Source organism: Drosophila teissieri, chromosome 2L (genome assembly GCF_016746235.2).
Source record: "Drosophila teissieri strain GT53w chromosome 2L, Prin_Dtei_1.1, whole genome shotgun sequence".
NCBI lineage: Eukaryota > Metazoa > Arthropoda > Insecta > Diptera > Drosophilidae > Drosophila > Drosophila teissieri.
Window position 1 is genome coordinate 16,319,185 of NC_053029.1, and position 23,162 is coordinate 16,342,346.

Here is a 23,162-nt window from a genome sequence, read left to right on the forward strand (position 1 = left end):
GATTATTTCTTCAGATTCATTTGTCACAAGGCCAGCATAAGCTGTGAATGCTGTCAATATTGTATCTAAAGTTCATATCGATTTATTTGTATGTGTTTTTATGAGCCAATAGGACGGCCGCTGAGGCTTCAGAATATTACGAATACTGTCCACAATTGTTATGTGTTAAATCTGGCGATGATCTGAGCAGACTTAAAATGCCACTACAATTGCAGACAGCTGCTGCCTCGAAATGTTTAGCTCAGCATAACACAGCGATTGTCAGCACGGAAGGCATACAGCATACAAGCATAAATACACAGCAGCCTCTATATGTTTATATACATATCTGTACATCCAATATCCATTCCACATACTTCCCGCCTTTATGGCCATAAAGTTCAATAGCGAACCCTCGCCGCAACAAAGCCCCACCCACAGGATTTCTGCCGGCAGCTGTGCGAGCTGACATGATGAGCGATTTCAACACTTGTGCGGCAATAGGTTTAAAGGGGCCGCGGCAGAAATATTGCAAATATTCAACCTACTTTCCTGTGACCTTACCACACCAACGCCAACGCCAACAACGACACCAACACCGTTTGCAGCAGCCAACAGCGCTGGCATCAAAAAGAAAACCAACGGGCAACACCGATGTGTAGTTATTATGATGGCTTTTGTGCCCCGAACGGCTTTTGGCAGTGGCACAGAAAAAGCCAGGGTATACTTGGTCGAATGTGAAGCAGGAAAAATAAGACTACTCTTAAATTGGGAAGCCTATGCTAACCAAGCAGAAGCTGCTGTTCATTTGTGTGTCATTTCATATTTAAATGAAAAAAAATCCTTTTATAATTCAACTATTCTTAAAAATACAAATATGCAGAGATAAACCCTTTGAATGTTTGATTTTGAAAGCTTCCTCCAATTCGATTATGAATTCTGGCTACCCGACTGCAGTTTAGAGTGTTTATCAAATAATAACAGAAATATAAACGCTTCTATTTTATTGTTATGTGTCAGCAATGTTGTTTCTTGCTGTCGCCGATGCCACGAATGGTTCTGCGGAGTCGAAAGCCACATAACCAACTGGCAATGACATTTGACAGCCCACACTCACACACACACACACGCACACAACTCTAATACGAGGATACGCGTGAGGACATGTTTACATTTCCAGCAGGGAACCACCGGCATACGCGTATACATACAGCACATACATGATAAACAACAATAGCGAAAGTAAGGAAAAATGAAACCAAACCGTCATAAAAAAAGATAACATGTTATGTTTTTGTTGTTCGAGTCCTTCGGGGGATCCTTCTCAGAGGGCCAATGCCTTTGCTGTGCGCGTTGATTTGTTTAGCTCTGCTGGAGCAGCGTATTTATACCGAGGACTCCCCGAACACAATTACTTTTAATTTATTTGCGAGCCGTATATGCGTGCAGGAAATCCTTATAAGCACTAGCACTCTCATCTCTGCGAATTAAATCTAATTAACTGTGTCGGGAAGCTACGGGGGAAATAATTATAATACTCTTAAAACTTTAAGTCCCAAGCCAAGTGCCAAGCTGTAAAATAAAGAGTGAAATTATAGTATATCGTAAAGAATGGGGTCATCTGTATCTGGTCCATCTTCATCCGTGATCGTAATGGAATCAGCATTAGCAGCTCTCCTGCTGCTCCGGCTCGTTTATCCTGTACATGAGGTGCTGCCCCATCAGGATATAATATAGTTGGGATGTCACGACACTAAAGCCAAACTAGCCAGCAAGAGGACTCCGGCACTCTCGCACACATGAGACGGCGACTAACGAGGTCAATTGTAAGTTATTTCCTCTCTGCACCATCAACACAGGACATCATATAAAGGAGCGGCGGCAGGATAGAAAAAACAGGCGGCAACAGAAAAACAAGAACAAAACAAGAATGCGGAGAGTAAGCGGAGGTCCAGACCAGGAAATAGCCCAGCATGAATATCATTAATGGCAAAAGAGCGTTAAAGGTCATTGTTCCTGTTAGCCTTCCGCTTTCTGAAGAGCCAGCAGAAGTCGAGGAGGCGAAGTCAGCTCTGCCCAGAACGAAAACTAACTCATTATTATGATTCCTTTTCCTGGCTCAGAGATGTTTTGTGAGGATATATGTATGTGTGCGGGGATTTAGTAAAGGGGATTAAATTATGACATCCCAGAAGAGTTGTTCTAAGGAAGTGCATCTCCATGAAAGCGGAACGAACGGGCACATACTTTCAGTTTTCTAATAAGTTACATGCTTTAATCTTCAGGTTATCAAACTTACAAGAGATTTTTTACTGAGCTCAAAACTGATAACCATCTAGTCTTAATCTAGTTTAAATCTAGTTTCATAAAACAATTCGCACTCTGATGGAACCATTCTCGTTCCAAATGCCATCAGAAAGTGCATTTTAAATGGAGGAAGAACAAAAACAGAACAGAAGTGAAGCAAAACTATGAGTAGAGTGAAATTGTGTCACCTAATTTCGCAACAGCTCTTGGCTACGCATTATTGCACACGACAAATATCACACATACGCCCCGTATGACAAATTGTCAGACTCTGTTAGAGCGGAAAAGGTATAGAAGGGAGTGCGAATGGGACAGTACTATACACCTAAGCTGCAGAACAACAAGAGCAGCATTTGCATTGAATATGAGTTGCAGCTGGAGTTGAAGTTGTAGTTATTCCTGCTGTGGAATTGTCTCTTTCGCTCCGACGAGACGGAGATATAATTGTATGCATATTTAATAATTCATAACTTTTTCTAGATCACCAGAAATATGAATATTCAGACGCAACAAGAGCTGACGAAAAATGGGGTGAAGTACAGTAGTCATCAGAGTCGCAGACCACAAACGGTATGCAGAAGATATTTCATTTCCCATTTTTTGAGTTCTTTCCACGAGTTTGTGGCAGCCTAATTTTGTCACCCCTGCTTCCTTCGCTTCGGTTGGAAGTTCTTTTAAAAAGTTTCCCTGTCGTCAACATTGTCGCTGCTCTTCTAGCCATATCTGCAGCCACTATGAAGCCATACTATTATTTTATTCTTTTTGAGATGCAATTGTTTAAATTTGGGTCAATGTGTGTGCTCCGAAAGAGAAATGGAAAGCGGCTGACTGACAGAGATTCCTCTTAGCTTTTGTCTCCGGGCGGCAAACAAACGTGCAACAAAAGGACATTCGGAAGGACAATGGCAACCGAAACATTCCACATACGTGCTCTGTGTATATCGGTGGCAGGTTGAGTCCTATTCTGTTTGGCTGAAAAGCAACCCACACACCCAAAAAATACGTAAAGCCCACAACGACAAATTTTATTTTATGCAAAATAGTTATGTGTGCGCTCCGTTGTACAATATAAAATTTTGTTGTAAATGTTGCACGTTTTTGAGTGGGTTTTTTTTTCCTTCAGCTGCTGATATATTGATTTTTGCATTTTTAGGTCGCACGACTATGGTCTATGTGTGTGTGTGTGTGGCTGTGTGTGAGTGTGTGGAGCGGTAAAGTTAGGCGGAGGTGCTGTGCGCGCCACACACGTTTAATGAACACAGATTTATGATACGAGTCACCAAACTTGGCTCCAGCACGAACAACCCGTCCTGGGAATTTGGGTTAAGGTGACCTGTGCTCCACTCAATTCGCCTTAAATCTTTATAAGTTTGGCGCTCCTAACGATTTCAATTTAAATGTATTCCAACTCTCTTATATATTTCGCTATACGCTCATAGCAGTGGCTAATTCGGATGCTTTGATCTTGTGGCCCCCGCAAAATGTTGTCTTAAAAACGCCCTCGGCTTATCGGACCCCATCTATAAGCTGAGTAACCCCCAGCGTTGCCTACTTGTCGGCCTCGCAACTCAACCCCAGGCTAATGCCGAACTTTAAAGCGTAAAAAGGCAGAGGCAGCAGGTCTGGTGAGCATTAAATAAATTTTTAATAAAGTTTTGCTCTAGAAATTGTTATTTTTAGCAGCAGACGCGGGCAGCGTCAGCGGGAGTAGTTGTGGGAGCAGATAAAATATGACATTTATAGCTGCCTGAATACGTAAAAGTTGAACGCACCCCGAGAGCTTGGAGAGCCGGGAAATCAACAGCGAGCTGAGTTTTATGTGGCTTATGTAACCCAGCGGGCGGGTGGATGAATTTGATTGTGGTTGATATACATATATATATAAATATTTCATTCAGGGCGGCGTCGGGACGTTCTGAACCAAGTTTGTTTTACGACAAGGTGGAGTAATATGATGATGTATCCTCTGCCAATAGAGAGATGTAGCTGGCGGATTGGTGAGGGGGTAGGGGGGCAAACCAAATCATCGACTTCGATGCATATTCAGGTGAAGCCACTTATTTGCATAGCCAAGCTGGATTCACGCATATATACATAAATACATACCCCATTGGGCGAGAGCCCTGTGAAGTTTTATTAAATTTTTGCCACCTAGGAAACCCGGCACTTGGATATGTAAATTACACATGAACAAACAGCAGGAATATTATTCGGAGCTAGCAATTCCACAGAGAGAGAAAATTCTCCAGTTCACATCAAAGTTGAAAAACTAAATACATAATTAAATAGATGTTACATATAAAAAAGGCTTACAAAAAATAAAAGGTAGGAACTTCATTCAACACTTGAATATTATTTTTATTTTATGTTTATTTTTATTAGTCGCCGCTGTTTTTGTTAGTGTAGACAACGGCACAGACATAGCGACAAAGGACATTTACGCCAACACCTTCTAATCAAGCAAAGAGCTTAAAATAAAGTAAAGCCAAAAAGAATGAAATGAAAGATATTATGAAATTTGAAAACACACCCTTAGACACACAAGTTCTACAAAAATAGCAAAAGGCACAAAGGATTTCTGTGTGCGGGTGTGTGAGTGTGCGAGTGTGTGAACATGTGTGCGAGCCTGCCTGGCAAAATGGCAGCCCTTTTTGGCCAAAGCCAAGCACCAAGACAGAGGCAGAGATGGTATAAATATATACAAAGCACACATAACTGTCAACCTATCCTTATCCGCCCAATACACCCCCAGGACCTTCCATCCTTTTGGTGCGTGTTTGTTAATGAAATGTTTGCCTTTCGCATTTAGTTACGCTACGTTAGACACTTTTGCTTATTAGTGCAAAGCGCAATTTAAACGTTGGCCAAAGAGACAAGAGGAAAAGTGTTTTGGGGGAAAGTACAACTTGGAATGCCCTTAAAAATAGGGCCTTATAAGGCCTTCGCTTGGTAAGTCAGAACACAGCCATAGTAGAAGTCAAGATTATTTTGTTAAGTAATGGCAAATACATCGAGCACTAACAAAAAATTAGATATAGAATAAACAGCATTTTTACATTATACCCAGTACTTTTCCATAAAATCTTTTATTTCAAGTTTGAAGGCCAAAAAGGGTAAAAGTCACAGGGGCCACTCTTTATAGGAGAGCATGTGTTTATACATTACCAACGTTTAGGCGCCAACAGGCGACATCAGCAGCGAAAAAAGAGACGGAGACAATGTCCTTGTATTAAGTTACGACAAAGGCCAAAGGCTCTTGTTTATTTCTCTGCTCCTTCTTCTCCAACTTTTCCGACTTATTCCTCTGGTTTTTCCGACCAAGGTTCAAGGTTACCGACGTGTGGGGCCTTGATTTCCTATTTTTTGTTTGTAGATTTGGCGCAGTGCGATAATTTCCAGAGAATACGCAAAGTGTTGTGTGTATATGCACGTTTTTTGGGCAATTAAAAATTAAATTGCGCATACATCACGTACAAAAGGGAAACGCAGAGGAAAGGGACGCCGTGCCTGGCAATGACTTTTAAAGTTTAATTGGACTTTGAAAGCCGCTTTGGGATTCCAGACAATAAATCCGAGAAAGGCATTGAAAGTAGTATTTGATAAGCTGAGTGAGCACGAAGAGAAGAAAGGAAAGTAGTTTTCATTCAAATAAACGGAAAAGAAATGATGAATTCATAATTCCATTTGGCAGAAAAGGATTTGTTTGAAGTGTTAGCAAAATATCAATCAAAAACCATAAAATAAATGTAGGTCCGTGACAGAAACTTTCAAAATAATTTGTCTTGATCTGTGCTTAACAACGACAAGTAAGTTAGATAACTCTTCCAGCAACATCCACTCATTCATCAATTTATATTTAATCCCCAGTCTTCCGCTGAATTGCCTTCGATGGCCACCACTATAATCCCTCAGGCTACCTTCGCAATTTCCAGTTTCCTTGGGGGTAAGGAGGTGGCACTAAAAACGTCTAAACGTCTTCGGTTGCACGGCTAAGCCGCAGCAGGTCGGAAACACCTGGACTGGCCCATAACCACAACAACCTCATAGAGCCGGCCCACTCTGCAGTTTATTTAAATTAAACCTTTTTTCACACAGGCATCCGCTTGGCTTGCTCTTCTTCGGTGCCGAGCGAAATGCTCGGTTTTTTTTCAATTAACTTTCTAGGCCAGCCGCAAAACAGCTACAAAATACAAGCAAGCAGACAAGCAGCTGTTGATGATAATGATGATGACGACGATGTCGGCGACGACCGAGAAGAAGTCCAACAAATTGCGAAATCCCCTCCAAGCCACACCAAGCACAACACCTAGGGCAGGGCAAACATCTTTCAGCCCTTTGGGCAGGTGAGCTCAACTTGACTATGCACTCGGTGCGTATACTTAACGTAAAACCCTAAACCACTAAAACCACCAAAGGAAAACATCGCTACAGTACGCAGTCCACAGTCTCGTCATCATCAACAGCCATAGCCGTTTGGTTTGCGTAGTTTACTGGCCAACGTAGCATTTTATTTAAACTGCAGTTAATTTTCGCTAAAACATTTTAATTGTATTTTTGCAATCTGTCTCTTACAAGTTTTCCACAGGGTCAGCCAGTGCGGAGAGAATGGCAAGTGGTAGCAAAGTGCTGAAGGGGCAACAGCCGTCAAGGCAGAAGAAGAGAAGACGAGAACATTGGGTTCAGGGTTAAGGGTCATCAGTTAAATGCAATTGAATATGTGGTTTTTGAGAATTTAAAATATGCATATTCTTTCTCAGGTAAAGGTATTAAATAACCACGAAACAGGAGTTTTTAAGCTTCGCCCAACAGAGTTATACAACCTCTCATATCCAGAAAAGCCCAGTTTTCACCACCTCGGAACCACTGTGGATGGGTTTTTCGGTTAAGACCAGCACCCTGAGGTCTGAGGTCGCAATGGCCAAAGCCACTACCATTTTTAATGCAATAAAAGTCAACTTAAAATATGCAAATTACGGTAGTTTCGGAAAATTTGTGCAGGCTCCGTGGAGGAGGAACCGCGAGGGAGGGACAAGCGAAATGGGAGGGTCAGAGTCGCCGACTGAGGCTTATACTAAACTTCTTGCTAGTCCACTCTGACTCTGTGGCAGTCTGTTGTCATTAACATTTCTCTGGGCCATGGACTTTTAATTGTGTCTACGACTGTGTCTGCAAACGACTAGGTCTCCTTCACTTCTGCTACTGCTACTGGGTTTTTCGGGCTGGGCGAATCGAATCGGTGACCTCAGGCCGTGTCACTCGGGGTGTCCTTTAGCAGTTGGCCCAAGACATTAATGTATATTAGTGTCGCCATAAATTAAAAGCATTTTGCTGTTCATATTTACCAGCGACCCGGCCGCACTTAAATCTAATTGCAACGAAGCCAGAGGAGCGAGCCAGACGGAATGGCATTTAAATGGCCACAACAAGGAGCCTAATCAAATGCTAAAACTCGTTCTGCTAAATCTTTTAATGAGCCAGCTAGCTTTCCCTTATGGCAGGGGAATATTGTTCTTTTGTAAATTACGCCTATCGATAAAAGGTCGGCGAAAAGGGTGGCCAATCAGCCGAGGGTCGCCAACTCTTGACTCTCCGGCTAAGCTACTTAGCCGGCGAAGGTGTCAAGTTTAGGAATCAATTACTACAGAGTATGCAAATGTGTTAGCCCTCTCTTATTTGCCCTGTCTCTTGGCCTTCTGAGCAAACTTTTGACGCGGCTTACACAGCGTGAAACTTGGCGAGGAAACCGTAGACTTTTGACAGTTGAATCGATTTAATGAAGGCGAGCACTCGCAGATAGCCTGGATTGATAATGGTTCGAATCAGTTCCCCGTTTCCCTGGAATTGAAAAGCAGAAACATTCTCTATGCAATATGTATTCAGTTCCAGTGAACTATTTTCGTATGCTTGCTTTGATCTTAAAACCCGCCTACGAGAAGGAGCTTGGGAATTTAGGCGAACAAACATTGCTCGGGCAAAAGCTTTGCTGGCATTTCCTGTTGCCCCTCCGAATAAAAATCCAATGAGCCATTAGAAACACATGCCGCAAGTGAATGTGAATGTTTGTGGGGCACATTCAAAGCATTCGAAGCATATTTTTGAGGCTCCCGGCGCGTGTTGTGCCCGAGTTCACAACTTAAATTACGCAGCTAGCACACGCACACAGGCAGCCCAACTTTGTACCCATTCCGCCGGAGTTCATAGCCTTTGATTGATGAAGAGGCAATTCGTTGGGAGAAGCTCGTCGGCCACGCCAGTGTTAAACACTAATGGCAGCTTAAATTAGATTACAGAAGACTCGTTTCCCCGAATACGATGGTGAAATGGTGGAGTGCCCGAGCATGACCAACGCATTTGCAACCAAATCCCCCGCCTCCGTTCCCATTTCCACTAGCATTTGTATTTTATAGGGAGCATTTTTTTGGAGTGCCATTTATTTAAACTATTCCTGCTCGATTACAGTAATTCGACAAAAGTGAACCCCGCCGAAATTCAGCTGGTATCAGAAATCAGCTCATAAAAATCGCACAAAAAGACATAAATAAGATTTATTGTTATAGTTTCCCCCCACCCCCCACTCACACTAGCGCACCTCCAACGGACGGGGTTTCAATTGCCATTACGTATACGCAGCGTGTGCTTCCAAATGTCCAAACGAGTTTTCGGCCCGGCCCCAGCTGTTTGGGCTTTTATATTGGTGTTAAATTTCACGTAAAAAGTGCACTAAAAATTAAATATAAATATTTGCCTAAGGCCATTAAAATACCCTAAAACCAAGTTATACGGGTTTCTAATACATGTTGGGGCGTTCTTTACACGGAACTCTCTTAGCGGATCGGTTACCAACTTAATGTAAATCTTTTGATGTTGTTTAACAAGGTGAGTAAAAGCATACTTAAAGAGTTAATCTCTGAGCATATATCTGCAGATGCAGCGTATTAGATAGTCGTTGTAGGTAAGTTAAAGCTGTGAGATTTAGCTTTCATATCGTGTTAAAGTCAAGCACGAACCCAAATCCTTTATTATGCAGATAGCACACAAGTGGGGGGCTACTTGCTCTACGGAATTTCATGGTTACAAATAGTTAATGTACAGCTAATTATTACATAATCACTAACCAACACGAAACGAGGCGGAGTACCCCAATCTGAAATCCCACACAGTGGGTATGGTCAAGTCAAGTACATTGACTCGCACTATACATTTATTTGTGCTTCTCACATTTATATTGTTTTATTTCCAGCTTGATCTCCACATCCCTCCACTTCGTCGTATGTTTGCTGGCCATAAATATTAATTATAAAACACGATATCCATTATATAGTTCTTCGGGCACGAATTCATCATCATCATCATCAAGAGCAGTAGCTAACTGAAGGGGTTGTTCGTATGGGCTTCCAGGTACTCAATTTGAGGGTAAATTACCTATTGCTGAACCCTTAAATAGGCGAAGCTATGTTTTGTATGGGCAGAAGTTGTGTCCTATTTTTAAATTGCCTTGTCTCGAAGAGAATTCAACGTAATTTTATTTATTCATCAATGGAATTAAATCCTAAACGTAAATGTTTCTTGGCCCAGGTAAACATTGATTGAATTTCTTGGTAAACAGTAAACAGTATGTAATTGATTTAGATTTCAAAGAAATTAGAGTTGAAGTCGTAAATGTGAAAAGTTATATGTATATTGTATGTAGCATATTTTTATTCATATTGTCACAATAATCACGACATTGATCGAGTATTAGAATTGTTAAATTACTTTTTCAAGGGCTTAAAGTTCTTAAAACTGTCAAATTTCCTTACTTCTTTCCCAGCAGTTCATTAAATTGTGGCAACCTTAAATTGTGGCCAACAGCTTTCAAAATACAAACAATATTTATACACGTTACTCGTTGAGTAAAAGGGTATACTAGATTCATTGAAAAGTATGTAACAGGAAGCGTTTCCAAGTGTTAAAATTTCTAGGTCGCAGTTGCACTAGCTGAGTAATGGGTATTTGATAGTCGGGGAGCTCGACCACAGCGTTCTCTCTTGTGTTTTGAGTTGGCTTGTTGCTTTACCAACGCAGCAGCCCCCTTGGCCATGCCTTTCTCATTTTCTATGTATTATGTAATAACACCGTAAAATAATTTATGGCAAATGAAAGTCACAAAAATGCGAGAACAGGCGGCAAGGCAACGGCACCAAAGTTGGTTTCATGCCCCATTCACCAGGCAGCTTTCTATTACCTTTCCCCTTCGGACTTTCGTAAACCCTTTTCCAAGGCGACTCTTTTGAAATGGTCGTAGTACATTTTTGGCCGAAATAAGGCACACAAATACAAGCAAAAAGACGCCTTGGCAGGACATGTAAACTTTCATTTTCTCCGCGCTTTTGGCCAGAATTCTCCTTTAACCGTGACGAGAAAAGGTGCAACAAGAATGTACGGCTTATACTTTTCATGTATCAAAGCTTTTGTGAATGATCACACGTCTAGCCTTTCTGCCACGCCCCTTCCTTCTGCACCATTGTAGCACAAAATGCTTTTAGCGTTTTTTTGGAAATTTTGGGCGAGCCTTTGTTTTAAAGGCTTTTGTTGCGCGTGCTTTGAATTTTTTGCCTCTGCCGCTGCTGCATTTTGATGTTTGGCGAAAATTGCGCGACAAAATTCACAAAGGAGCCAAAAATGCAGCGAGTCCTTCCCCCATCAAGCCACCATATTAGTTTCACCAAAGCCGAGAGAAATATTCGCTTATAAGCGTAACAATGGTGTGCTTTACTTTTGCTATCTTTTGAAAATCTCTGAATTTCACTTACAGCAAGAAAGGAAGCTGTCTTCAGAAAGCGGAAGCTTAAATTCCCTTAAAGTAATTATACATTTAAACAATGTATCTTACATTTAAACAAGCTGATTTGGGCTTCAATTCTTGTTTATAATATTTCTTATTTTTCAATTTTCTCCTTTACCGCCTTGAAATCTTTTAACTTAGATTAATATACCCTTTACAATGGTATTATAGGGTAAATAAATCCCTTGTTAAATATTTACACCACCCCCATATTAAAAGTGACAAATATAGAAAGTTCACCCCCCAATTTCTTAATTAATTAAAGCCACAGAACCGTGGGCGTACTTCAATCCCATCTGTTCTTCAGTGAGCACCTGTCAACCTGCTGTCAATTCATCCCCTGAAGTTGCCCCCTGCACTGCGAACTTTACAACTTCCCCTCAACGGGTTTGTCACTCACCTAAACTCAAACTCAAGCTCGAAATTTGATTGGCAAAAGTATTTTTATAGAGCCTAATTTGTGGCTGCTGAAGCAAATACCTGGAAATGTTTTAGTTTTGCTACCCTAAAGAGTAAATATAGGATCAAGTTACATGAAAATGATTTACAACTTTAAGCTTTCAAACTGAAACCTCTTCATTATGTAAGTATACGGAACAGTATGAGAACATTCCTATTTATCAAGATTGTTGAAAAATCATAAAACCTAAAACCTCACAACTGCATTGTGAAAGTGCTACATGTTCAAGTCAACTATAAAAAACCAACTCAATTTCCAGCCACACAAAGCAATTTTAGCGGTTGGCTTGCTTGGACGCCGTATGAGGGGTTAATCCTTCATCGTTCTCGAGGATACAATTTCGGCAAAAAGCGCCAATCGTCGGATCCTTCGCTTGTTTGTTTTTCCTAAAGTTTTCTATTTATTTCTGTTTTTTTTTGGGGGGGCGACCAAAACGTGCCACAAAAGTTTACCACCCGAAAATACGGCGAAGGTGATGCGACGACTGACCCCGTAGTCCGCATTCTTTTTCCAGCCCCCGAAGCATTTGGCAACTGCTGCAACTCAACGCGTTGACAAGTTTTGGGAAATCGTTGGCGCCAGCAGAAAGGACATTCGTCAGTTAGTCAGTGTGTCAGTCGTTGCCAGTTGCCAGTTCGTTGCATACTTCTGGCCGCCTGTTTAGCGGGAATGCATCAGCAGGAGGTGGTGAAGACAAAGGGAGTAGTAACAGGCGAGGGATTTGCCAGGCAACTCCTTAAAGATTTATTATCGCCCCTGTTGTTGTTGGCTACTTTCGGGTAGGTTCCGAGTGATAAAATGCTTGACACTTTTCTAAACGGCCAAACTTTTTGACTGCCAAGAGATTGTCCCTCTCCCTCTGCCTCTCGGCTCCTGCCTTTGGTCCTGTACTTTTTAATGCTCCATAATGCTTGTTCCCTTCAGCTCCAGCTCCAGCTCCATCTCCAGCTTCAGGGGCAACCCAGGTAGGTATCTTATCCCTTTCCCAGCTTCCCTGCCTTTTTTCCACAGTTTGTTGACACTGTCTGGCTTAGAGAGCGCATAAAGTGGAAATGATTTACACAGTTCACCTTGCTGCTGTTCTGGTTGCGTGTGTGTTCCTACATCCTGTGGGCATAATAAATAGCCCCAGCTTTTGGTCTGGCAGTTTTGTCAAATAGCTCTTCGGAGCTCAAAACACCTAAAAGCTGTTGTTTTTTTTCATGCCGGCCCAAGACTTCACCAAGAACTCTCCACGGAGGCAGCTTAGCTGGGAATTCTCCGCAGTGAAGAACGCAGCGCGTGTGACAAGTGCAAAAATCTTGGGAATAAACTTTTCAATCAACTGCGCAAGTTAGCATGGCTTTGATTTGTGGCACTTTTTGCACTCATCCAGAGCTTAAGAACGTGGTTTTTTATGACGTCACTAGCATATTTATACTTCCTTTCGGTTTTATATTAAAATACTTAAGGGTGCTACAGGAATTCTGTTTAACTGATGCAAAAGCAGTCATTTTCTTCAAAGAAAGCCACACTTAATCTTCAACAATCTTGGTCATTGCCATTACTCAACCCTTAAGAACATTCCTAAATATGAATCAAATATGTCCAAACTTGCAGCATCGCTTTACATTAGCTTAGATCGCATTACTCCAAAGGTACGTGTTTTTTTGTGCTGCCACCTTCATCTAGTGTAATACCTATTCCGCTGCCCCATCCTGTTCAAAATTCTATAAGCATTTGCCTGGGTGCTAATGGACAGTTTAGAGAGGCAACCAAACGAGAAGCTACTCGTACTTCGTACTGTGCAACTTCCAGCTGCACTCGGGGCAAAACTTACAGCGGAGCGAAATGAAATCATAAATGCCAGGACACGTGCCAGGACAACGTGCCTCCAGTTGCAACGAGGTGTTAGAGTTCTTCCACCAAGCTCCCACCTTCCCCAGAGTTCAACTCCTTGCTGTACTTCTGTACTTTTTGGCAACGCCCGACGAGTCGCGAGTGGTTCGCAGTCCGAATGCCGGTTAGTTAAATATTTAAATTTATTTATTGGACTTGGCTTGGACCGCCCTGCAGCCACGGCCATTTAAAATAATCAAAAAAAAAGGAAAAAGAAGGTGTAATAACTAAGAGGGATAGAGGTGGACTTACCGTGTGAATCCTTCGAGGATGTGCCTCCGCTGCCGGATCCTCCGCCGCCAGGACCCATGCTGCTGCCTCCGCCGGACATTCCTACGCCGGAAGTGGAATGCAGGCGCGCTAATGTGACCGGCATTAGCAGTGCCATCGCCAGCAGCAGGACCATAAAAATTTTCCACATTGTTAACGTGGCCATTTGACTTTTATTGCACTTCATTTTCCCCTTTCTGCACCCCCTCTCTGTCTCTCTATATATATTTTCCTTATAATTTTCCTTTTGGATCTTCGTTCTCCGCTCAACCTTCGCCCGGTTGTTGATTTTAATTTGATGTGACTTAAGTTGGATTTGGTTTGCAGATTTGGCGCTGCAGTTTTTCTTTCTTCTCGCCGACTTCGCCAGTTTCAGTTTCCCGTCCGTCCCTCTAATGGAAGCACATTTTCGATTTTCTCCTGTCTCCGCTTTTCTCGGTGGCAGCAGCTGCAATTGGGAAAAAAATTAAGAGGATGGGGTGAATCCATTGGTTCCATTGGTTTGAGTATTGAAAACTTTTTAGTTTGGAGGCTAGTTAAAAAGTTGAACAAGTTTCTTTGCTCTTTTATTCCACTCCCATTTCATATATATATATAGAAAATGTATATATATATGCGTGTTTTTTTTTGTTAAAGTCAAGTTGAAGCCGCAATTATCGAGTTGTAAGGCGACGCGCCCCGTTAAGACCTCACACAGATGTTCATGTTCACAGGGTGGGGAAAAACTCAATTTCGGGCAGGAAAGTTTCTCAAAGAGAGATGAGCAAGTTCGTCACCTTGCCGAAAAGTTTGGCCGTTTGTGGAGGTGAATCAAAAGGTGGTTTGACAACATTAGTCATGGAATTTAAAGGGAGTAATTATTGAAGCGAGAGTTTAGAGTGGAATAATAAAATATTACCAGTCCTAAACTTTTAATTTTGTTGGCGAAACCGGTGGCTCGCATAATAAGCTACACTTCGTTCTTTTTGGATTACAACTTATAACCGAGTGGAGATGGCTTTTGAAAGCTAATTTAAATGGGTCCTATGCTTAACTGACACTTGAGTGATAACGATCAATTAATAACTGTGATGATATTAGTAGATATGTGAAAAAAAACTAGTTTAAGTTCGTAGCAACCACTTATAAAGAGTAATAAAATGTAAAAAGCCAACGCATAAGAACCAAATGTTTCTTTTTTATTTAAAAACTGAAATTTCCCAGTACAGTTGGCTGGAGTTAAAGATAAGGCATTGAGCCAGAAAAGAAGTTCCCCCTTCCGTTCATCAAACCCTACCTCATCGCAACCCCTAGACTTGCCCTCTAACCATCCTTAGATTGGCAGCGAGAGATAAAATTCGCCATGAGCAATATTCAACAAAGGACAAGAAATATGGTATTTTACCTTGAGAAACAAAATAACTGACATAAAATAAAAGGTTTCGAAATTGGCACACGACTGGAGAACAAAAGAGTCATCCCATGTATCTCTCTTCCGGGAAAGATGTCCCCAGCAAATAATAATGATTTGCAAATATACATATAAAGCAAGGGGTATGGTGAGCAGGGAACCAAATGCTGACAAAGGAGGAAAAGGTACCGCCAATAAACAGACACAAAAGGTAGCCAGGGAAGGCAAAAAACTGGATGATGATGGAAAAGATGCTGGCCCTGGGATGGCGTAGTACAAAACAAAAAAAGGCAAATCAATAGGCTGCAAGGCGGTGGGAAGATATCAACCCAAAGTTGGGTCGAAATTTTTCAAGTTTTCCGTGCTAAGGAATCCCACACTTGGCATCCCATCCTGTCGCTCCTCCCATTTAAACCATTGTCATTTTGTCAACGTGTCCGTTGAGTGTCGTGAACTTGGCGGAGGAGGGTGGAAGCTGCCTTTAATAATGATAAGAATGTAAGACAGCGCAATAAGCGACCAAAATTATGAGCAGGAGATAAGCGACAAGAGGAAGCTGCCGGAAAGGTGCCAATGTGAGGCAATATAGTAATACATAATAATAACAAAAGAACTGCGCGAAAAAAGATGCCACCACCCTTAGGAGGAAAATAATAATGATAAAACTAATGGGCCGACTGGCAATTATAAAAAAAAATTGCTTATACTTTACTCGTCGGAAAAAATGGTTGCAAATATATAAACTGTGAGTGAAGTGCAAGGGGAGGAGGGGCTCAACTTGAACTACACTTGAGCAATTTGCGCACAGTCGAGTGCGCACATTAACCCACACAAAGAGCGCTGTATGTGCGCTCCCAAACAAGCAACAAGAACAACAATGAAAATGGCAAAATCAACATGGCGTACAGTGAGCGGAAACGGAAACGCTGGCCGGCCGAGCTAGCGACCAGCAACAGAGCCATCCAACCAATAGACAAACATAGAGAGGCATGTAGCGGGTCGGGGGGAAAACCCAGAGAAAACCGAAAAATAAATAAAAAACATTGCACGAAGTGGGAAACAGTCCGAATATGGAATTCCCTCGCTGCATCTTAATCTTGTTGTTAATCTCCTAATCAGATCAGTTACAAAGCGATTCGATCTGTTAAAAACGGGATTATTACTTTCTTGAACAGGCATTTTTAATAAGTGAAGATTTTGCTGTATTGCCATTAAAAATAGGATAGGTATTTGACATTTATTTAATCCATCATCTCACATGTGATATCTGAGCAAAAGTTTCCTTTACCCAGTAAAACTACGACCTACAGCGAAGTCAGCCAATTACGGAGAAGAGGGCATTAGGCATAGCGTTGGAGTTAGAATAAAGAGATACATTTGATAGACACATTTTATTGCATGCAGTCGTCGTCAGTGGCCTGTCGCTGCTCCTATTCACTGGCTGACAGACTGGAGAACTGGGCGAACTGGGGAGCTGAAGTGCCCGGGGCAAGGATCTGCTACGGCCGAGGCGAGGACTCATACTCATACTCAGACTCAGACCATCTAGACAAAATACAATAGTTGTGGCACTTGCGCCCCTCCCCTCTGTCAATGGCTGCCAGGCACTTCCTGACCCTCGGTTGGCCTCTTACTCTGTGTGCCTGCTCGAATGTCTGTTGTAGTTTATTATTCCCGCCAGCCTCATTCTTTTCTATTTGGTCTAAATAAATTTTTATCATGTGCAAAGGGCCATGGAGAACAAACAATTCCGCAGTGCCTTTATCTCAGACGGACTCCGGCTAGTCCGTCACTTCAATCTGCCATGCACTTGGTACCTCATTCCGAACGCCAGTCACTCATTCAGTTATTCATTCATCCACTGCCCTCCGCATCCCCCGCATCACCCACTTCCCATCCACAGGATTCAGCCTGTTTCGCCTGTTTCTTATGGCCTTTGTGGTTATCGAAGCGATCATTCGGAACATGCACAGAGTTTTTTCTCTGTTTTTGGCTTTATTCCTCCCCCGACTTTTTGCCCAAAAAGTTATTAATGGCAAAAACGTTTAACATGCGAAAAATTTAAGAAATTGCTTTCATATTACGACATTAATGGAGGCGCGAACGATGCGATTGTTCCATATCTGATTTTTAGTGCCGTCGAGATTAATGCTGCCGGATAAAAGTACATCTATAGAAATAAATCCATAGCCATATATGTAAAGACAAGCCTTGGTTGACACATGGCCAACACTTAAGCCACTGGCTTTATGCTCCGGCAACCGTTGAAATTTATGTCCTTGCACAGGAAATATCTTTTCATGTCGTACGAGTATTCCCACGCACAGTCGCACATTTATGTATAAATATTTATGGTTTATATGTACTTGCGGTCAGCCAGACGGCATCAAATTGTTTTCGATGTTGTGGCCTAGTTCGATTAACTTGATGGCTGGGCTAACGATAAATGTAAGCAACGTTTTTCTGTATTACCATGGATATGCCGAAATTGGGATTTTGCGAAAGAATCTTATTTTAAGAACAGTTGAGTCCATGTGCTAAGATAAAATGAGCGAAACCTTAAGAAGTTTAATACTTAACGGATCTATTCTCAATTGTATTTCCCTTTTCTTGACTTCATGTAGAGTACAAGCAAACGAAATTTGAAATGGATTTAACTAAGGAAGAGCCTTCGATACACAAATCAAACAGATGCCTCGGAAGAGGGACAGAAAGCCAGAATTAAGGCAAAGAAGATTCCTTCTATGTTTTCCTTCCCCTTTTCAAATACTGCCCTCCCCATGGCTGTTTCAATAAACTTATGCAAATATTCAATTTGGGGAAGTTTTTTTTGACAAATGATAAGGCCAAACAAAAGGCAGCCAGACAAATAAAGTTTTCACACCCGAAAAAAGGCGGTTGAATAAGGGATAAGGAAAGAGATATCCGGCGGTTTGCTTAGCAAAATTAAAAGGGGACGCACATACAGTATATGTATGTATGTATGTATGTAAACATGTACCGGAATAGGGAAACGGAAGCCATAGGAATGAGCGGAAATGCAGAGTTCTAAACAACTTTTCACCGGGTTTTCCATCATGTAAGGCCCACCAATCCACCAATCCAGCTAAACAACTTATTCCTGGCTCACAGAGCACCACATCCCATCCCTCCTTGTGAAAGTAAACCGAAGTAAATTTCAATTTAACCTTCATCGAGCAAAACTCATTTATATTTATAAATTCGCCGACAACGATGCGGGGTAAAAGAATAAAATAAAAAACAGTGAGAGACTGAGAAAGAGACGGAATATGTAACCAGTATAAATAAATGCCATGCGGGAGGGAAAAGGGAAAAACACAATAAATAAAAATGCGTGTGTCTGTGGTGGCATAATAAAATTGCACCAAAACCAGCAACAACCCAAGAAAACCTACCATCCACATTCAAAGAAAACCCAGAAAATGGTGCAGGGTAAGGTTAAGGACGAGCTACGTAATAAAAGTGAGGCAGGCCCACACGGAAGTGCGGCCAAAAGGGATAAAAATCCATCAAACTTGCAAATAAGCCACAAGACGAGCAAGATGAGTTTCAGACTTGCTTGTACAAGTCCATATAGTATATACATATATAGTATAACCGAAAATGTAGGTAGAACTGAGCCCTCTCAAAGAATTCCCTTGGCTGAAGGCGGACATTGGCATCGTAAAAGGCAAAAATATTGCGCAAAATAATGTTTCATTTCGGTAAAATAACATACTCATCATTGAATATACAATATAAATGCAATGAGCAAGTCAAAGCAGTAAAGGCCGAAATGGGGAATATTCGACCTACGTTTGATGGCGAACTCGGGTGAAGGCACTTTAATGCTTGAATTATACTTGACCCGAAATTTCTATGATTAATTGCAGGCATTTATTAAAATTTTACGACGGTTAGCAATTTATACCTTGAACATAATATACTTTGCATTCATGTGCGCCATGTATGCATTTATTTTTGTAAATGGAATATTAAAACATTATTTTAAAATTAGACTATAAATGCCAAAAGTCTTTTAATGGCCACGCACTTTGAAAGAATGCCACGAGAAGTAAATGTAGCTTATCGGAAAGTATACTTCGGCGAACGAATATAAAATGTATCTGTTAAATTTAAAACACCTTTTAGGCGAATTATTTTCGGCACAATCAATCAATTTAAGCAATGCCAGACTTCACTGGCAGCCTATCCAATTGCTCCCAGCGACTCCAATTGCATTTCCTTTTCCAGGAACTTAACAAAACTCCCAAAGGACTTTTGCTACCTACTCAAACATCTCCAGCAAGAGGTGAAAATTGTGCTGGAATCATCGCAGACACAGCTCCTTTACCCGTCCGCCAAAGTCGAAAAACCTCAGAGCAGACATCTGTTTGCTTCTGTTGGCGCTGTTTCGTGCCACGCCAGGTTTGTTTGCTGTTTGTTAATATACAATTTTTTATGCCATTTCATTCTGTTATTGTTCAGATCGATTACGGTTACAAGTGCCAGATACTTGAGCGTGAAATTCGGCGGAAGCCGCACGTGTCTTCCAGCTGCCTTTTATTCAAGTTGATATTTCTGTTTTCCTTTCGGATAGTCTGTCATTAGGAAGATTGATTTCAAAAGAGTGGAAAATTTTCCCAATAGCACCTTTTGTTATGTGAAAAGCAACCGCACGCAAAGCATTCTCATCCTTCTTGCTAAGCGAAGTGGAATTTGTGGGATTGTTCATTATGGTTTCCTCACATGTGCTGCTTAGCTAGTTGTTCTACATGCCAACTTACAACGATACTCGCCTGGATATATCATTATATTTCTGTTGCTGCTTAAAATAAAATCATTAAATAAGTAATAAATAAACCAAAGTTCAATTTAAAAATTGACTTTAAATTCCAAAATTAAACAGAAGAAAACTCAGAGCAAATAAAGATATACATTTCAATTTGCATTAGTGCAGAGGGCAAGGAAAAACTTTCTTAATGCACGCATTAAAAAGAATGATGAAATTGCATAAAACTTTAACCGAGTTGTAAGCAAAACTGCGGTCCGTTTGAAGGAGTGGGAGGGTAAAAAGTACATTAAAATCACATTAACCCGTCAACGGTGAAGGTTGGGTATGCGTAACTTTTGTTTATACGTTTCGGCTTAATGCCTTTTTGAAGTAAGCACACACTCGTGGATAATGTTTTACGTACTCCTGATAAGCCATATATACATATGAATATACATATATATGTGTGCATGTCAACTAACCCCTAACTGCTTATCCCTTTGGGAAATGTATCTTTCCCCTTTCCTATTTGCGTTGGACCCATTGCACGTAATTGACTTTTCGCCATAAATTTGTGCTCCAACAAATGCAGGCGACACTCAACTAAAGGGCCCTTTCCCTTGGCAGCTCAATTAGCCATTAAGCTTTTCGAAATTGTCAAAAATGTTTTAAGGGGACAGTACAGGGCAGTGCGGCAGCGAGCCAATCAAAAATTCAGCCTACGCACTTGTATCTCTACATTTGTATCTCGGCATTTGTATCTCGGCATTTGTATCTGCCTGTGGCAGAGGACATCCAGGACGCACACCCCTTCACCGTTATCTCTATTTTTGGGTAGCCGTGCGTGTCCATTTAGACGCTTTGCATTGGCTCTGCTGGCGGCTCATTTGCATATTTTAATTGTCCAAAAATGAGAGGGAAATTCGTGAAATCACTGCAGGACTTAAATATTAACTTTGCCAGCAGTTTGTAATTTCTCACTCTTTCACTTCCATTTACTGAACTAATTTATTTATTTTCTCCGAAACTAAGCAGCAAATGTAAGCAAGTACTTCGCAGGAGTCTTGGAGGAGGTTGAAGGGAAAGGCCTGACGTTGTCACTTTTCCCTAATGAAAGACGGCATGCAAATTTAATAAACAGGCGAAAGGCATGAAATTTGGCTCCTCTTCAGGTGGGCTGTTCACAACTTTAGTTGGCCTGAGCTCGAGAAACTGCAACTTTGGGGCACTGCCTTCTTGGCAGTGCTCCAGTATTTGAAGGAAAATATATCAAATTAAATTAATTTTTATTTATTATCTTGACTGAATTTTACAACTCATTTTTAACGAGCAATGTTCAAATTACACTAGATGAGTATATTAAGAAAGTTGTGAGGCTTAACACTTTTGAAGTTATACAATTATTTCTCGAAAGTCAATAATCTTATATCTTATTTGATAAAATAAAATTACTGCGTAGCAAAATTTAAATATTGGTAAAAAGTGTTGATATTTTACTTCTACAAGAAATTATCAGCAGCATTTACTTATCTCTTCGAATGTCTTTTTGTCCATTTTATACCACTACTTTATTTTGCATTGCTAGACAAAGGAATGGAAATAAAAAAGATGAGCAAGACGGAAAAAAACAAGTAAATAAACTTTAGGCAAAAGTTTTTGGCAACTTTCTGGCAGTCAGTTGGCGCATTTTAAGTTACGGCAATCGACCCAGTGGCGTAGCGAGAAAGAGGAAAAGAGGGGTACCACGGGGGAATATAAGTTGCGAGCGACGGGGGAAAAGCGAAGGGGCGGCAAAAGTGAAAAACTGGCGCATCGAGACAAGAGCTTAAACCGCGAATTCCGCAGCTTCAACACTGAAAAAAGCCCTGCCACGTCTGCATAAAACCTTCAAAAATTAAAAAAAAAATTTAATAAATAAGGAAATGTTTTAAAATATCGGTCAAAAATGGAAATTATATTTCATACTTTTTCACACAGTCACTGCGAAAGAGTCTTCTTGTCCATTCATATAAAAACGGAGCGCAAATAATTATCTTGTGAACAATTTGCAAGCTACCCGACCGCGAACAATTTTAAAACAAGTCATTATTTCAGTTTTTAATTATGCATTCTCGGAATGAGAATGTAACAAGAACTTAATAAAATGGCAAACGAAATTAATTAATTCCCGGAAAGTAGCTGGAAGCATAATTTAGCTCAGCACTTTTTCTCTACATGCAGCAACTGCGAAGGCGGGTGGCAATTTCAACTTTAGTTAGTAAACTTTTAGGCAAAAAGTCACTCTTAAAGAGCAAAAAGTGAGCTCGTCCAACTTACCTGGCGAGCAATTTAAATTTGTCCCACGCAGGATAATCCTTTATTGCAGTTGTTGCTATTTGTGTTTGCTGCTGCTGCTGTTGCTGTTGCTGTTGCTATTGTTGCTGCTGCTACTATTATTGTTGCTACTGTTGCTGGACTTTTGTCACGCACAAGAAGGCAGTGGGCCGAGCCAACTTTGAACTGACCACGTGACCATCAAAACACAAACAAACACACGGTAACGAGGATACACACACCGGGCCACACGAACAACAACAACAACGACACACACACACACACACACACACACAACGAAGACACTGGGCCACTTGCAAATACTTAGTTGCTGGTTTTAATGTATGCCCCAAACGAGAACAGGGCAATTAAATCGCCTAAGAGGAGCCCCAGTGTAGCCTTTTGTGTGTGCAACAATATCAGCTGCTCGTTGAGTGAGTCGCATGATTTTATTTGCGTTTATTATTCGAAAACCCACAGCACGCAAACCCCAATGCAGTTCAAGCCCCCAACCAAATTGGGAGCAGGTATATTCTAATTAGCTCCTATTGATTTCGATAATTGGTCCTTTCTGGCGGTACGAGATTTATATTTATTCGCGAAACAGCGAAACAGCGAAAGCGCACCCGATTCTCTGTGTATGTGGGTGCGAGTGTGAGTGCAGGACGAGACCCGATAACTTCGCTAATTCGATGGCTGCCGCTGCGAGCGTCAGCATCCCTGCAAGACCACGTTCAAAACACTCCGACGGCTGAGCTTCAACTGAATCGGCCTGGCCAGCTCAGAGCCCCATAAGCCCCACAAGCCCCACAGTCCCCACAGTCCGCACAGTCCCCCGCCGGAAGTCGGCCGCCCGAAGCTCCGCTCCTCGGCAGCCGAGCCCCGAAAACGAGCACGATCCGAGCTGCAGGACAAGAGCCGAGCGCCGCAAGGATAACACGAGCGCCATACTCACGAGCATCGCTCA

The 23,162-nt window shown here is 41.5% G+C and overlaps 1 protein-coding gene across 2 annotated transcripts in view; it reads right to left on the reverse strand.

Annotated features, from left to right (window-relative positions):
- LOC122611640 (nephrin) overlaps positions 1 to 22,383 on the reverse strand; it is a 65,841-nt gene extending 43,458 nt beyond the window's left edge. The window contains exons 1-2 of one of the 2 annotated variants that reach the window (XM_043784871.1): positions 22,199 to 22,383; positions 13,701 to 14,166 (exon numbers count right to left, since the gene is read on the reverse strand). In XM_043784871.1, coding sequence (XP_043640806.1) covers positions 13,701 to 13,905 — 205 coding nt within the window. In that variant the 5' untranslated portion in view covers positions 13,906 to 14,166; positions 22,199 to 22,383. Of the gene's footprint in view, positions 1 to 13,700; positions 14,167 to 22,198 lie in introns of those variants that run through there. The other variant, XM_043784870.1, reaches the window with a different exon arrangement.
- Positions 22,384 to 23,162: the final 779 nt, after the last annotated feature.